This window comes from Carcharodon carcharias, chromosome 1 (genome assembly GCF_017639515.1).
Source record: "Carcharodon carcharias isolate sCarCar2 chromosome 1, sCarCar2.pri, whole genome shotgun sequence".
NCBI classification, from domain to species: Eukaryota; Metazoa; Chordata; class Chondrichthyes; order Lamniformes; family Lamnidae; genus Carcharodon; species Carcharodon carcharias.
This window is the reverse complement of record NC_054467.1, coordinates 232,210,729-232,228,788: the sequence shown is the minus strand read 5'-3', so window position 1 is coordinate 232,228,788 and position 18,060 is coordinate 232,210,729. Positions and strand designations below refer to the sequence as shown.

Sequence of the window (18,060 nt, the reverse complement as noted above, 5' to 3'; positions counted from 1 at the left end):
AGGCACGGGAGGGGCGATGGAAAAAGATGAGGGAAGGAGGGCAATGAAGTGCCTGGGATGGAGGCTGCCTATTCTGCTACAAGTAACTCACCTTCTGACCTTCCACAAGGTACAAAATCAAGTCAGGACTGCAATGGAATAGTTACCACTCATCTGCAATTACAGTCAACAAGCTCAAGGCCATGCTGGACAAGGCCGTCCCATTAGTGGGTACCCTTGCCAATATCTAAACCCCGGTGATTGTGGTTATAGTTGGTACTATTTACAGATGTACTGCAGCTAATCACCAAAATTACTTCAACAGTATTACATTAACATCTGACTCCCCTGAAATCCAAGAAGAGCAGCAATGTTATGGGAATGCCATCAACTCCAGGTTACCCTTCAAGTCAACACATTCTGACAAACATATATTTCTGTTCCTTCCTAGCTGCTGGGTCAATATCTTGGAACTCCCTCCCAACACTATTGTGGGAGCACCATCACCGTGCAGTGGTTCAAGGAGAACACCCATCACCATCTTTTCAGGAAAATGGGGAATGGGCCATGCTATTGTCACCCATATTTCATGAACAAACACAGAAGAACAACTCAACCAGAACAGTTTAACTGCTTATATCACCTAATTGCTGCTTTTGGGGCTTGAAGGTAGAGTATATTATTGTTTGATTACATAACAACAGTATTACAGTTGAAGGGTAATTCATTGTGTGAAATGCTTTGAGCAGATTCCTGTGTTAAGATGCCATGTGTATGTTATTATTATTAACAATATTATATTCCCTTCAGCCTCAGTGGTGTTTGTATAACAGGTTCTTGGTCTTTAATGTAGATTTTCCAATAAGTAAAAAAATGTCTAATTTTTAAATATTACTTGCATAGTTTTAACCAAAATTCATTATGTAGAGCACCTTCAATGTGAAACCCAGTCGGCCTCACCTTGTTTACAGCAGGTCCTAACAGAGGCCGAGGATGAGGAATTCCTGTTCTATGGTGTCCCTGTTCCTGGATCAGCCCCCTCGTCATCATTTGCTTTGTTACGGGTGTAGCCTCAATCAGCTGGGGTTTTATGAACTTCTGGCAGCTTTTACGGTTTCTTTTACTGACGCCAGCCCACAAAATAACTGATCTATTGAGTTCAATTTGACAACTTGCCACTAGCAGTTGACGGTAAATGTCATTTTCTTCAACCAAGACCTTGCCTTCCCTACAGTGCTTACCTGTAGGCAGCACCATTTAGTTCTGGGTGAACTACTGTAGGGTCCATTCCAGCCCAGTGAGTAGCTGCAGTCAGGTAATCTTTATTAATACAATTTTTCAGACTATCTGGGATACGACCTAAAGAAAATGCAGAAAGTTTGTTAACTGGTTCATCCCGTAGCACAAAACACACATCCGAAATAAAACTGAGCACAAGAACTCTCGCCCATTAATAGAAATAAGAAACCCTTGGGGATGGGCAATAAATGCTGGTCTAGCCAGTGATGCCCAAATTCTGTGAATTAATACAACAATTCATACTTAGCACCTGCTTCCTAAAGTGCTGTGCACAACTTTTAATTTGCAAATAACATTTCTTTTCAACACTATATTACTCTTTGTGCTTTTTTATAAACTCAGAATGACAATACTTGGAGCTATGATTATTCCTGGTGCCATGTGTTGGTCGGTTACCTTATATGAATAAGGGCCCTAATTGATAATCTGAAGAGATAATGGAGTTCCGATTCTGGGATCAGTTCTCAGTGAAATAGCCTGGACAGGATGGACAAGTTCCATCTGAGTAGTGCTGGGATTTTCAAAAAGAGTTTTAGATAAAAGTGCCACAGAGGAGACATCAATAAAACTAACTGAAGTGTCAGAGGGCATCTAGGTAGGGAGATGACAAGACAGAAAACAGAGAGCAGTGAATGTATGTATGCTATCTGTACTTTGTACTTGGGGAAATATGAAGACTGGTATTATGGGGGCAAATCCAAGAATCAAGGAAATTAATGGCACTGAAGGAAGCCATTCGGTCCATTGTGTCTGTGCGGGACTGTTATAAATGTAGACATAGGAATTGAAAATGGAATAGGCTGGCACAAAAGTGTGACAAAAACATGGCAACAGGATGTAAGGTTGTGTAGGCAAAGATTAAAAGCAGATAGAAGATTTTCAATACAGAATACATAATGTGTATGTTCACTTCAAAGGGAGGTGAGGCCAATGCTTTAATTAGCTAACGAATGAAGGAAACCCAAGAATAAAAACAGAAGAGGTAGTTGCACATCAAGGAATGACAATTAGCATCAATGTGGAAGAAATCAGGACAGCACTGAAGCAATGAAAAAAGCAAAGCATTCAGAGCAGATTTGATGTACTTTATCATAGATGAGAGGCTTTCATCTTGAGAAAAGACTAGAAAAAGTCAGACTCTTTCCATTAGAACTGAGAAGGTCAAAAGGAGAGATGCTCAAAATAAGAAGAGTTTTGAAAAGGTAACTAGGAAATAACTAATTCCACTGGTCAGTGAGTAACTAAAGAAAATAAAGTTAAGATCATAAGCAAAAGAAAGAGGTTGATCTTTTTACTTTCCCTCACCCAGAGGGCTGTTGGGATAAGAAACGATTGTCGATGCACTTTCAAAAGACAAATATTTGAAAAAGGAAAAATTAAAAAGGCTAGGAGAAATGGCAGGTAAATTGGGCTTAAAATACAAGCAAAATACTGCAGATGCTGGAGATCTGAAATAAAAATAGAAAATGCTGGAAAAACTCAGCAGGTCTGGCAGCATCTCTGGAGAGAGGAACAGAGTTAACGTTTCGAGTCCAATATGACTCTTCTTTGGTAAACAGGGCTAAATGGTAAGCTGTTTCAAAAGGATGCTCAGTATATTGGGAATCCATTTATGTTTCAAACCATTTGCAGGCTATTCACGTATAAACTAAAGTATTAACACTGCATTATTTGGAAGTGTAAAGGCTACACAGCCTCCAGACTGCGGAGGAAAGCAAAAGTCTGTGGGATAGGTTTTGACTTTGTGCGGCCACCTACACGGGTAATAACAAATCTCTCTTGATTTTAATTTCCAAAGTCAATGGAAATAAAAGCTGAAGGAGATGTAAAACAGGCTGATTCACCATCACCCACACTACATTGTTGCACAATGTCAAGATCAAGTTCAGACACAGTTTAGAACAGCTTTACCTGTTATAGCTCTCCGGATTTCTTGAGCTGCCTCTTCTCTCATTTCAATTGAGGCTTGTTCACTGTACCAGGCAGCGTGCGGCGTGCAGATTAGGTTTGGAGCATCTTTTAAAGGACCTTGACTAAAACTATATACACAAATATATATTTTTAAAATTAATACCCATTCAATTTGACCAACAAAAAAAACGATTAAATACTTTCACAGTCAGTAAGCTTGTACAACTGTGCTAAATTAAATTAATTTTTTTGTATATATAACGAATAGTTACAGCTTTAGGTCAATAATGCTGTGAATGGTCATCTATTAATATATCAATACGGTTGTTTTGTCCATGTACCAGTAATACTTCTATGATTGAAATACTGCATGATTGTAGTAAGCCTCTCATTAGTCTATGTTAACCATGTGACATGACAGCCATCAGATCCTTTTCAACGATGACAATTTCTCACCCACGACACAGAATCACAGAATTGTTATGGTGCAGAAGGAGGTCAATCAGCCTATTGTGTCTGCACTGGCTCTTGGAGCATTTTAACTTAGTGTCTGTTTCCTGCCTTTTCCCTGTAACCCTGCACATTGTTTCTATTCAGATAATCATCCAATCTGCCACCACCACACTTCCAGGCAGTGCATTCCAAACCCTAACTATTCGTGTTTTTTCTCACCTCGCATTTGCTACTTTTGCAAAACACTTTAAAACTGTGCTCTCTGGTTCTCAATCCGTTTACAAGCTGGAACAGTTTCTCCCTATCTACTCTGTCCAAACCCATCATGGTTTTGAAAACTTCTATCAAGTCTCTTCTCAGCCTTCTCCTCTCCAAGGAAAACAGTCCCAAGTTCTCCAATCTTTTCTCATAACCTAAGTGTCTCATTTCTAAAACCACTGTTGTAAACTTCTTATGCGCTCTCACCAATGCGTTTGCGTCCTTCCTCAAGTGTGGCGCCCAGGATTGTACACAATATTCCAGACACAATATATCCGGAAAATAAACTTTTACTTTTCTTGGGGTCAATTTGAACTCCTGCAGATTTTGGATGTGTAGGGGGTGAGACGAGTTCAAAATGCACCAGGAATCTTAAGTTTGAGGCCTGGATTTGTTTCAAGCCATGGGTCTCATCAACATGCCGTTAGTCAGCTGCCTGCCTGAAATGGGCAAGAGGGAAACTTTGGACAAGCAGAGGCCTCTGACCCCAAAGGAAGGTTCACTGACAAGCAGGTGAGTCACGTGGAGTAATCCTGCTCCCCCTGGCCCCACAAAGAGAAGGGCCTTGCCTACCTTCGAGGGCCACTCTGTTCTTCCTGACAGCTACCAGCCTTCTCTCACCTGGTAGGAAAGCTGTTGGCTTCCCTGTTGAGGCCTGTGTTAAAATACAATCAGGGTCCCAATAACATAATAGAACCCCAAGTTGAATAAATCGATAAGGTGCCCCCACAACCACTAAACTGTAGTATTCAGGGAAAATGATGGGCCAGGGAGATTCAGTGGAAACAGAGCATTAAATCACAAAGCTCCATTTTAAAGGCACCCAGTAGGAGTGGAGTAAAATTGATTACTCTCAATGAGAGAGTTGGTGCGAGGGTCCGCGCGAGGGTGGGTTAGGGCGATTGGGAGGGGAGGGGAGACGCCTCAAGAAGGAGAGGGCACGGGCACGAGAAGGTGAACTGGAAGGGAGGGCCTCAAGAAGGAGCACTTTTAAGATCTTTGAGAATGCACATGACCATTGCTGCCAGACCATCTTTGTGAAGGTTCTGGCCATTTTTAAATGAGCTGCATGGAGGATGCTTAAATAGTGAATCGGAGTACTGGGAAGTCACCTTCTCTCACTGGCTATGTTTCAGCCACTCCAGTCAACACAGGTCATGGTCTTTTTATTTGTTCATGGGATGTGGACATCGCTGGTTAGGCCAGCACTTATTGCCCATCCCTAATTGCCCTTGAGAAGATGGTGGTGAGCCACCTTCTTGAACTGCTACAGTCCATGTGCTGTAAATGCACCCACAGTGCTGTTAGGGAGGAAGTTCCAGGGTTTTGGCCCAGTGACAGTGAATGAGCGGCGATATCTTTCCAAGTCAGGATGGTGCGTGACTTGACGGGGAACTTCCAGGTGGTGGTATTCCCATGTGTCTCCTTGTCCTTCTAGATGGTCACAGGTTTGGAAGATGCTGTTGAAAACTGATGTTCCTCATCGGAGCCTCAAACTGAACCTCCTTACAAGTGGCCTGGAGGCAGGATCACGCTGGCAAACTGGAATGCCAGTGGGAAATTCTAGGTCCCTTTGTTTTCATGGGTTTCCAAAACTCTGCCTAAAGTGTCAGCATCAAGCACTTCCAAGTCAGCTATAGTACAATTTGCAAACTTTATAATCTATTAAGTTCTCCCTCAGAACTTCCAATCATTCCAATGTGTTTCCCATCTCCACAGCAAACTGTAGCTCCCACAATCCATATACCCTCCACACAAAGGAAAATATCAGACTACACATGACTCCAGTGCCTATCCTTAAAACTGTGAGTGCGTAACTCAGATACCATCAGATCAACAGAAACGTAAAACTCAGAAGAAACATGGAAAACAGAGACATGGGTCAGAATCTTCTGCCCCCACAGGAGATGAGGAAGGAGGCAGTGGGCCTGAGGATCTGGCAGGTTAGTGCCGGGATGGATCCTGATGCCGTCCCGCTTCCACTGGAAGAAAGTTCTGGGTGGGATGGCCCATGGGTGACCTTCCCGCCCTGCCTCCATTTGAGTCTTTTATTTGGCCAATTAATGGCTACATAAGGCCCTCTTCCTGCCTTAACGGCAATCTTCTCAGCTCCAGGTGGGCCTGCCGACATGAAGCCTGCATGACTGGTAACTGTCCGGGCTGCACGTCAGCTGGGGGGGGTGAGTGGGTGAGGGGAATCCCTCAATGTGCACCAATCTGTGCATGATCAGGGCATGGACATGGGGGTGGGGGTGACCGTTGACAGCCACCCTCTGGCCTTGCTGCTGACCCCTATGCATCCCCCCCCCCATCTCCCCGTGACCCCCACCCTGCGAGGTTGTGCCCCCCCACCTCCCCCCCAAAACAGCATTTGCCTTTTTTTTGTGTCGCGTGAGCCTGGGATTCTGGGGGATGTTCTTCCGGCAGCAACCACGGCCTCCTCCATGGCCTCCTCCTTGGGCTCAGACCCAAGAGTTGCCAGCCTCTGATTGGCTAGCAGCTCTTGGTGGCTGGAAGGTTGTCTTCCGGGGTGCTTAGTCTGGAGGAAGGCCTGCCGCTGTCCACAGGGCAGAGCATATGGTGGGCCTTCCTCCTCAGAGTCAGTTTGTCAGGCAGCAGAGTGAGACACCAGCCGAGAGCAGACGATTCCGCCCATGGAAAAGAGAGTAATAGAAAAAAGGCACTGAGTGACACAATGAAACAAGAAACACATAAATATATCAGTCGTGATACAGGGGGGAAGCAGTAACAGCGTTTATTCCCGAAGGCTCTCTAATCTTTTGATGCAGCTTTTCATTTCGCACAACTGTGAGAGACACAGAATAAGCTGCAGTCATGGTAACATCAGACCCCAATCGTTAGTTTTCTACCTTTTTTTTTTTCTTAGCTTCCAACCTTCCCCTTTAGGTTCTGATCCCAGGTTAGCTTGCTAGTTGGTGAAGGACAGTACTGATAGAATCTTTAGTCAGTCTTACATTTATTTACAGAGTTAACCGACAAGCATTTTGCTCCTAACTCAGCCACACCACAGTTTCAATGAGTGCCTGTTTATATGTGCTGATATGAATCCCCAGTTAATGCTCACCACCTGCATACAATTAAACAAATTAATGTGCAATTAACAGCAACCTCCAGAATCTCAATTTGGAAAATACAAAGTATTTAACAAACAGCACCTCAGTGAACCATATTGGGCTCAAACTTGTGGACTCAAAGACCACGTTTGAGTGATCCAGTGCCCCCCACCACCAACCCCCTGTGGAAATTCAGAAAATTCTGAGACACAAAACGCTAACGAACCCGATACAGGTGAAAATACGAACATTGTGCTTCACACCCCAACTGTGAGAGAGTGGTGTTGGAGATTAATTAGTTACATATAATAAGAACAAACTTGCATTTATATAGCTCCTTTCACGTCCTCAGGACGTCCCAAGGATCTTCGCAGCCAATGAACCATTTTTGACGTGTGCTCACTGTTGCTTCATAGACAACGCAGCAGTCAATCTGCACAGAGTCCTGCAAGCAGCAAATTACATTTTTTTGGCGATGCTGGGGGGTAAACTGTTAGCCAGGACACCAAGGGATCTCCCCTGCTCTTCTTCAGATAATGTTGTGGACTCTTCTACATCCACAGGGTCTCGGTTTAATGTCTCATCCAAGAGGCTGCCCACAATGCTCCTTCAATATTGCACTAGTGTCAGCTTGGATTAAGTCCTAGAATGAGATTTGAACTCACTACCTTTTGATTTGGAGTTAAAACTGACACATGTACATGTATAGAAGAGCTGCTCTTTTTAAATTCATTTACAGGATGTGGGCTTCACTGGTTAGGCCAGCATTAATTGCCCATCCCTAATTGTGCTTGAGAAGATGGTGATGAGTTGACTACTTGAACTGCTGAAGTCCACAAGTGTGCTTGTTAGGGAGGGAGTTCCAGAATTTTGACCCAGCGATAGTGAAGGTTCCAGTGCCTAGGTCGATGTCATTTATTGGTTAATTGCTTTTGTTCAGAGGGCATTTAGGAGGGTCTAAAGTCACATGTAGGCCATACCGGACAAGGACAGCAGTTAAGTGAACCGACAATTGGCAATGGACTTTTAATTCCCAGATTTTTATTGAATTCAGTGGTGGGGTTTGAACCCAAGTCCCCAGAACATTACCCTGGGTCTCTGAAATACTAATTCAGTGACAATACCACTATGCCACCACCTCCCCATAAGGGAGATGGCAGCTTTTGTCTTTATCTGGCTGCAACTAGTAAGTTAACAGTAACAGAAGCTATAGATTACATAAATAAAACAGAATAATTGGGCCATCTAGCTCATCCCTTCACAGAAAACAACTCCACCACCATTGAATCCAACTGCTTGATTTATTGCCTCATCATTCTACCACAAAACTGTTCTGAATATGTATTATTTGTTATTTGAAAATCCTAAATTTGCCTTTCACCAGGTTGTACTTATGTCCCCTTCTTCTGTAGTTGCACTGTATACTTTACAGTGCTCTGGATTAACCTTTGCAAATCCACTTAATATCATATGATTCCATGATGATCTGTCTCAGTTGTTCCCTTTCAAGGCAGAAGAGTTGTGTCTCCATCCTTTCCTCAGAAGGCAGTTCTCAGATACAATAGATCAGCTTGTTAGGCCTTCCCTGCAAGTACCACCTGGATTTGGAAACTTCCCTTTAATCTCTTCAGTGAAAATGAATGTGGTACAGGACATCTACTTCAGCACAGCACTGTACAGCTTTAGCATTATGATTCCAAGACTTGAATGGGTTGATCTTGGGACTCCACCCAACTCTCCTCCTCTATTTGATCTGACTGTAGTTCTGGGTTTGACGTTCTCCAGGGCACCTCGGGATAGGAACTTGCTCCAAGGAGATAAACAGACAGGTTTCCTGCTGCTGGAATCTTGAGATACCAGAAGTAGGGGGAATGGCTTTCCTGCTTTGAGACCTCCTGTCCAAAAACAGGAGGCAGAAGTCTTTCAGTTACACTGCCCATTCTATTTAAAAGAACAAAACAGAAAAATGCTGGAAATATTCAGCAGGTCTGGCAGCTTCTGTGGGGAGAGAAACAGAGTAAGGTTTCAGGTTGTGACGAGGCCAGAAATGGTAATTCTATTTCTCTTTCCACAGATGTTGTCAGACCTTCTGAATATTTCCAGCATTTTCTGTTTTTATTTCATATTTCCAGCTTCTGGAGTATTTTTTTTATATAAAGGAATTTCCTTTATGATACCTCGGGGACTTTGATACCCATCTCTTCTCAAATTCCCTGATATTTGGTACTCTGCAAGCAGAAACTTGGGAAAATGGTGTATTACGATAGGTTTCACTTTATAAACATATTACTACAATGCTTGCAATTATATCTATGCGCAAACATTCAAGGTTTCCTTGGGTAAAGTTTACATGCATGGTAAGTGGGGTAGACACAATGCTATGCCTCATACTCAGGAAGTAAGTAACCGTTGCCTCGGTGCAAAGCAGAGGAAGATCAGCCCCATAGTCTACTGAATTTAGCAACATCGCCCAACATTTCATTTGCTTTGTTGATTGCTGTCTACAACCAGACATGGTCCCTTCCAGCTTCTCTTCACCATTCACTGAGTAAATCAGTTATTCTCTTCTTCCAATGTGAAGCATCTTGCACTTATTGAATTTCTCTCCCACTTGTAAAGTTTTGACTAGGTTACACTGCAGTTCCTTGGTTGCTGCACCAGACTTCATTCCTTCCCTACCTCCCTCCCAATGGCCAACTTGGGTTTCTGATGCCTGGTCATTCATGTGGATTCAAAATAGCAGACGCAACAATTACTTGAAATGAGGGATATCTCCCCAGCTTACCGTTGTCCCATGTTTCTTCATGTACCTCCAGGTTTCACCTCTGACGCTCAGCCATTTATTTAAAGAGCCCCCTAACAGGACTTTATAAAGGTTTTATGGAAGGACAGATGGACTACATCACAGGACTTTTAGATAAATTGAGCACTGCCTTCGGCATTTTCCCACTTTTAGTTTTATTGGGTATAATCTTTTCTCTAACTGTAATGTGACAAAATTGACATTTTTTTTTGGATTTGACAATACCTAAATGGCTCCGATTCATGCACATCTAAGGCTGCTCCTCGTATCCTTCCTTCTTTCAAAGCCTGAGCCAGTGCCTTTTCATCGACGAGCCCACCCCGGGCAGCATTCACCAGAAATGCTCCCTGCCTCATCTGCAGAGGAGAAATAAAATCAAACCTATGACAACTTACACCATTTTCTGATGGTAATATCTGAAGGTGAGACACTCTATAAAGCAACATTTTGAAAATAAGCCAAGAATAATGTTCCATGTTCTGTCATTTTAGCCAACGTGATTCACACATTTAATTGACTGAAGCAGTAAAACAGACCCAGGGTACGAATGTCTCCCATTGAATAGAAATTTTATCATCCATAAATGAAGCTGACACAGATCTCTTCAGTGTTAAAGCAGCCAGGTTATTTTCAGACATTTGAAGAGAAAATAACAGTTTGTTAAAGAGGAAAGATGTTCAGAAAACCAACGATATAATTTTGGATCTTCCCCTTCTATATTTTTTCGAAGTTAAATTGTTTCAGCTCTTACAGTAATCTAAGCTTATTATTACTATCATTGTTTAGGCCAAAAATGTCAACCATTTGATGAAATTACTGAGGCATTTGTGAGGGCAGTAATGTGAAATATGGTTTTTATTTGATTGCTTTGCTTAGCTTGTTTTGCTGGAACATTCCAACCAGCTTGCTTTTTCAGTAATCATATATGTAAAAATAAAACATGGAACTGACGGCACGGTATATAGTCTTGAATACCCATGTGGAAATTCTGGGTATAAACCCAAGGGACTCAACACAAACAAATAACTATTCCACATATAGTGCAAGTACTGACCAAGTGATCCAAAAATGTCAATTTGCTTCACGTAAACTAATAATTCAAATATCATTATCTAACACAATCATTGTAATATTCAGAGTCTGTCGTCAACATGAGCAGTAGTCATCCAGCATTTGAACAGACTGGGAAAGTCCCTTCAACCCATTAAGTTAGCTACATCATCAAAACCCAGTCTCATACACATGTAGTTAAAAAGAAAATACTCCTATCCACTTTCACTCCAATATGCAGATCAAGTGAGGGGGCTGAAGCATCAATTGAGATAGCTGACATTTACAGGGATAAGCACTGAAACTTATGACATTCACACCTGTTCTCATGTGCACTCTCCCTCGTCTTTACACTCAATGCTCATATCGATAGATGCCTCACTAATTTGGTCCCACGATTGCTGGGATCACACTGTGACAGTAGGAGTTTCTAATTATTCAACATGAATGGAAAACCACAAACGTACCTGCTTGATAGTGAAATCGTTGATAAGATGGTGGTTGTGTTCATTCAGGCTGCAATGTAGGGACACACAGTCGCTGTGAAAGAGGAGGTCTTGTAAAGTGTTTACTCGCTGGAGACCCAATGCACGTTCAATACCATCTGAGAGGTATGGGTCATAGAAAATTACATTAAAACCAAATGCTTTTGCACGCAATGCTAATGCTTGACCAACACGCCCTAAAGGACAAAAAAGAATAATCATTAGATGTCAGTATGGCTGCTTATCCAGAGTGCTATGATTTCTAACATAATAAAAAACTTTAATTTTTTAGGATAAAAAATTTAGTAATTTCACCCTTTTGATGAGACCATTACTTCAATACCTTTCAAGGTATTGAAGGTTAAAAGTCCTGCAACACCAAGAGAGGGTTGGTGATTGAAAGTGGGTGGAAGAGTCCTAAAGAAGATTACAAGAATTCTATTTTAAATGTTTAACATGGGGCCAAAAGAGAAGAAGCAAAGGCCTTTACTAGAGCCTCTACAACCATTAAAAGAACACTGAGGCCTTATTGTCAACACTCAGGGCCTACGACTACCTTTCATCAGGCAGATGGAGGTATTGTCACTGGACTGGTATTCCAGAGACCCAGGGTAATGCTCTGGAGACGCAAGAGTAAATCCCACCATGGGAGACGGTGAAATTTGAATCCAATAAAAATCTGGGATTTTAAAAAATTCATTCACGGGATGTGGGCTTCGCTGGCTGTGCCAGCGATTATTGCCCATCACTAGTTGCCCTCAAGAAGTGGTGGTAAGCTGCCTTCTTGAACCGCTGCAGTCCATGTGGTGTAGGTACACCCACAGTGCTGTTAGGAAGGGAGCTCCAGGATTTTGACCCAGCGACAGTGAAGGAATGGCGATATATTTCCAAGTCAGGATGGTGAGTGACTTGGAGGGGAACCTCCAGGTGGTGGTATTCCCATCTATCTGCTGCCCTTGTCCTTCCTGTAGTGGTTGTGGGTTCGGAAGGCACTGTCTAAGGAGCCTTGGTGAGTTCCTGCAGTGCATCTTGTACATGGTACACACTGCTGCTACTGTGCGTCGGCGGTGGAGGGAGTGGATGTGGTGCCAATCGAGTGGGCTGCTTTGTCCCAGATGGTGTCCAGCTTCTTGATTGTTGTGGGAGCTGCAATCGTCCAGGCAAGTGGATGGTGGACACGCTTTGGGGAGTCATGAGGTGAGTTACTTGTCGCACGATTCCTAGCCTCTGACATGCTCTTGTAGCCACAGTATTTCTACGGCTAATCCAGTTCAGTTTCTGGTCAATGGTAACCCCCAGGATGTTGATAGCGAGGGATTCTGTGATGGTAATACCACTGAACATCAAAGGGCAAAGGTTAGATTCTCTCTTGTTGGAAATGGTCATTGCCTGACATTTGTGTGGCATGAATGTTACTTGCCACTTGTCAGCCCAACCATCAACGAACATCCCCCCCTTCTGACCTTATGATGGAAGGAAAGTCATTGATGAAGCAGCTGAAGATGGTTGGGCCTAGGATGCTGCCCTGAGGAACTCCTGCAGTGATGTCCTGGAGCTGAGATGACTGACCTCCAACAACCACAACTATCTTCCTTTGTGCTAGTATAACTCCAACCAGTGGAGGAGTTTTCTGCCTGATTCCCATTTTAAAAAATTCATTCACGGGATGTGGGCTTCGCTGGCTGGGCCAGCGATTATTGCCCATCACTAGTTGCCCTCAAGAAGTGGTGGTAAGCTGCCTTCTTGAACCGCTGCAGTCCATGTGGTGTTGGTACACCCACAGTGCTGTTAGGAAGGGAGCTCCAGGATTTTGACCCAGCGACAGTGAAGGAATGGGCTCCTTGATGCCACACTCAGTCAAATGCAGCCTTGCTGTCAAGGGCAGTCACTCTCACCTCACCTCGGGAGTTCAGCTCTTTTGTCCATGTTTGAACCAAGGCTGTTATGAGGTCAGAAGCTAAGTGACCCTGGCGGAACCTAAAATGAGCGTTAGTGAACAGGTTATTGCTAAGCAAGTGCCGCTTGATAGCACTGTTGATGATCCCTTCCATTACTTTACTGATGATCAAAGAGTAGCTTGATGGGGCGGTAAATTGCCGGGTTGGATTTGTGCTGCTTTGTGTGTACAGGACACAGCTGGGCAATCTTTCACATAGCTGGGTAGATGCCAGTGTTGTAGCTGTCCTGGAACAGCTTGGCTAGTGGCACATCAAGTCCTGGAGCACAAGTCTTCAGTACTAATTAAAAGTCTGATGACCATGAATCCATTGCCGATTGTCACAAAAACCCATCTGGTTCACTAATGTCCTTTAGGGATGGAAATCTGCTGTCCTTACCTAGTCTGGCCTATATGAGACTCCAGTCCAACAGTAATGTAGTCAATTCTTAAATGCCCTCTGAATGAGGGTAATTAGGAATGGGCAATAAAGGCTGGCCTAGCCAGCAATGCTGACATCTCATGAACAAAAAAAAAGTCGCAGGGAGGGACACGGACATCAAACATTTCTATTTGGGGAAGAGGAACCTAGCAATAAGGTGGCAATCTGGCAGGAATACTGGGACTTCCTGATCGATTTTCTGCTGGGATACTGGAGGAAAATCCAGCCCATTCTATTAAAATAAGCTTGTAACAGGGATCTAAGTTGCAGTTTTCTTTAAAAAAATACAGCTTACTCGACTGCTCATGTGAAAAATGATAATCAAATCAAACTGGTTGGGCTGAGGAGTCTGTTTCCATGTTATAATTTTTAATAGGCCTATGTATTGTGACTTGATTTGAAAGATCAGCCATTAAATCACAACAAGGCAAAAAACTACTTCAGTTTTGCACACCAACATACACTAGGATCCATTTTCTGTCTCACTTCAAAAACTGTCTCACCTAGGCCAATGATACCAAGTGTCTCCCCTCGAATCCTGGCAGCTCCTGAAGCTATGTCCCGTATCTGTTCAACGCTCTGAACTCTCGTGCCTTCCCGCAAAGCTTGGTGGAGCCAGGTGGTCCGTCTATACAGGTTCAAAATATGACACATTGTAGAGTCTGCTGTCTCCTCTACAGAGGCTGCTGGGACATTACATACTGCTATACCTAAAATCAGCACACACAATTCTAAAGTCAATTCACAAAAATCAAGCCAAATGCCTTATAAATTAATTGCAGTTTACATACAAGATGGACAACACTGTCATAAATAAATAACTCTAAATAATCCGCTATTGACTTCTTTGCTAAAACCATGAAATATCCTTGCCTTAATACAAATAGAAAATACTAGAAATACTCAGCAAATCGGGCAGCATCTGAGGAGAGTGCTGGTCCTCTAGAGAGTGTTTCTGAGGAATTAATAATGGAAAACAAGAAGTGGCAAAAGTGTTGAACAGGTATTTTGTGTCTGTCTTCACTGTGGAAGACTTAGAAAGCTTCCCAAAGGTACTCAAAAATCAAGAGGTGAAAGGGAGGAACTTAAAACAATCACCATCATCAGGGAAAAGGTGCTGGGAAAACTATTAGGTCTAAAGGCTGACAAGTCCCAAGACCACACAGCCTGTATCCTAGGGTCTTAAAAGAAGTGGCTGCAGAGATAATAGAGGCGTTGGTTATAATCTTCCAAAATCCCTAGATTCTGGAAAGGTCCCAGTGGATTGGAAAAAAGCAAATGTAACACCTTTATTCAAGAAAAGAGGGAGACAAAAAGCAGGAAGTTATAGGCCAGTTAGTCTAACATCTGTCATAGGGAAATTGCTAGAATCATTAAGGTGGTTGTAGCAGGATACTTAGAAAATAATAATGGAGTCAGGCAGAGTCGACATGGTTTTGTGAAAGGGAAATTGTGTTTAACTAACTTGTTAAGAGTTCTTTGAGGAAGCAACATGAACAAAGAAGAACCTGTAGATGTGGTGTACTTGGATTTCCAAAAAAGAATTTGATATCAAAGGTTGCTACACAAAACGGTTCATGGTACAGGGGATAACATATTAGCATGGATAAAGAATTAGTTAGCTAACAGGAAGCAGAGAGGTAAATGAATCATATTCAGGTTGGCTAGTGGAATGTCACAAGGCTCAATACTCGGGTCTTGACTATTTACAATCTATATCAATAAGTTGGATGAGGAGACAGAATGTATGGTGAAGAGCCTACAAAGGGATATAGATAGGTTAAGTGAGTGGGCAAAAGTTTGGCAGATGGAGTGTAATGTGGGAAAATATGAACCTGGCCACTTTGGCAGGAAGAATAGAAAAGCAGTATACTATTTAAATGGAGAAAGATTGCAGAACTTGGTGGTAAAGGGGGATCTGGGTGTCGGGGTAAAAGAATCGCAAGTTGCTAGTGTGGAGGTATAGCAAGTGATTAGGAAGGAAAATGGAACATTGCCATTTATTGCAAGAGGAATAGAATCTAAAAGTAGGGAAGTTTTACTGCAGTTAAGGGCCTTGGTGTGACCACATCTGGAATACTGCGTATAGTTTTGGACTCCTTATTTGAAAGGAGGATATAAATGGGTTAGAAGCAGTTCAGAGAAGGTTCACTCAGCTCACTCCTGGGATGCAGGGCTTATCCTATGAAGAAAGGTTGAACAGTTTGGGCCTTTACCCATTGGAGTTTAGAAGAATGAGAGGTGATCTTATTGAAACATAAGATACTGAGGGAATCTAACAGAGTAGATACTGGGAGGATGTTTCCTCTTGGGGAGAAGACTAGAACTAGGGGACATAGTTTAAGAATGAGGTATCTCTTTTAAGACAGAGATGAAGAGAATTTCTTTGTCTCAGAGGGTTGTTAGTCTGAGGAATTCTCTTCCCCAGAGAGCAGTGGGTGCTGGGTCATTGAATTTGTTCAAGGTTGACTTGGATACATTTTTGATAGATAAGGTAGTCAGACAGGAAAGTGGAGTTAAGACCGCAACCAGATTGGCCATGATCTTATCGAATGACGGAGCATGCTCAAAGGGCCGAATGTCCTAATCCTGCTCCTATGTTCTTATGAGAAGGAAAGAGTGTTATTGGGGGAATTTTCACAAACATGGGGGAGACTGATTTGGGTCTGTGCGGGGACTTAAATCCCCTAAAAGTGAAGTTGTCAGGATTCCGACATCATTCTGCCCTCTTCTGGGCTTCACCCGGGCAGGTTCGAATGCGTGCAGGGAACCTTCCTAGCAGCTGTTGTGTAACACATTTAAATATCCAAATAGGTCATTAAGCTCTGTTTTACCAAGGATTCTGGCTTTAAACAGCTGGCAGACCCATTTCCTGAAGCTATTGCTCATAGCACTCCTTCTCAGAGAGGATGCTTCATTGAATGACAGTTGATTGCCAATTTCTTGGAAAACACTTCACCCATCTAGTACTTCACTCACCGTCAGCTGCTCTTCCATGCTGGCAGCCTTCATGACATAAGGGCAGTTTATGCAGTTTCACCTTCCACCTCTGATGAAGAGTAAGAGGAGCAGCAGCAGCCTCAACTACATGCTGTTCTACATGACAGAGGAGATTTACTCACAACTCCAGCTCCGAAGAGACGAGACTCCAACACATGGTCCACTACAGGCAACATGTGAGAGCCACTATCTCAGGGCCAGGGTTTTTGGGATGGTGGGGTTTGCCTTCCCTCCATCCGAGGAGTCGGCGGAGAACACATCCCTGCTGTTGCTGCCTGCTCTGCAGCCATTTAACGCTCCAACAAGTGTTAACTGGCTGAAGGCAGGACATCCCCCACCCACCACAATCACCACTTCACTCAGGGGGAAGTCCTACTCAGAGAGCTGCCGGCCAATCTGATTGGCTGACAGCCTCCTTGTCCCTGCACCGGAAGCTGCAGTGGGCAGGACTGGGACTACAAGCAGTCCCCACAGCCCAAGTCCTGGGAGTCCAGGACAGGTAAGTTTTGGGGGTCACAGGGTAGGGAGGGGAGGTGAGGCCCAGAGAGATGGGCAGGTGGGGTGGGGGGTCGGTCGGGGTGGGTGATGGTAGTAATGTTGACGGAGAGGCTGGGTGGGGCAGGGAGGACCTGGGATCTGGACAGGGCAGGGGTTGATGCCCAATGTTAAAAGGAAGCTGAGGATGGAAACACACCCTACTGCATTCCACCCGTGGCCTGAACATGGTTACTTTTTGGGCTCTCCCCCACCACCCCCCCACCCACAGTGCTGTTCCAGAAGGGAATTCCAGGTTTTTTGACCCAGCGACAGTGAAGGAACAGAGACATAGCTCCAAGTCAGGATGATGTGTGCTCGGTGGGGAACTTGCCAGTGGCCATCAAGGCACCTCTCACTGAAAGGCCACAAGGCTGGGTGACCTCCTCCTGCAAGGAGAGAAAGCAGTGGGTTACGAGTGTTAGCAACTTGTGTGGGTGGCAGAAAGGAGAATATTCGTGGCGGGTGACTGAGAGGGAGCGAGTTGGAAGATGAGTGTTGGCTGCTTAGATGGAAATGTGAGGTGCCTGGAGAAAGTGAAGAATGAATGAAGCTATAAAGTGTGTTGTTCTGAGGCGTGCTGTGCAGGAGAATGCTGGACAAGTCAGAGTGTGGTGGTTGGCATCTAGAAGTGTAATGCCACACATCTTTCCCACCCTCCAGAAGTCCTTAGTGCACTGTCTCCGGGTTGGACGGATCACCATTCACCAGTTCTGTCGAAGGGTCATGAGGACTCGAAACGTCAACTCTTTTCTTCTCCGCCAATGCTGCCAGACCTGCTGAGTTTTTCCAGGTAATTCTGTTTTTGTTTTGGTTCACCATTCAGCTGCTCACTT

The 18,060-nt window shown here is 43.7% G+C and overlaps 1 protein-coding gene across 14 annotated transcripts in view; it reads right to left on the bottom strand.

Moving 5' to 3' along the window:
* The window catches only part of ctbp1 (C-terminal binding protein 1), a 335,683-nt gene that overhangs the window by 9,036 nt on the left and 308,587 nt on the right, over positions 1 to 18,060 (bottom strand). For 13 of the 14 annotated variants that reach the window (XM_041184852.1, XM_041184867.1, XM_041184843.1 and 10 more), the window contains 5 exons: positions 14,194 to 14,400; positions 11,295 to 11,509; positions 10,003 to 10,133; positions 3,190 to 3,317; positions 1,221 to 1,338 (listed from right to left, as the gene is read on the bottom strand). In XM_041184852.1, the coding sequence (XP_041040786.1) occupies positions 1,221 to 1,338; positions 3,190 to 3,317; positions 10,003 to 10,133; positions 11,295 to 11,509; positions 14,194 to 14,400 (799 nt within the window). Of the gene's footprint in view, positions 1 to 939; positions 1,339 to 3,189; positions 3,318 to 10,002; positions 10,134 to 11,294; positions 11,510 to 14,193; positions 14,401 to 18,060 lie in introns of all 14 variants that reach the window. The other variant, XR_005942661.1, reaches the window with a different exon arrangement.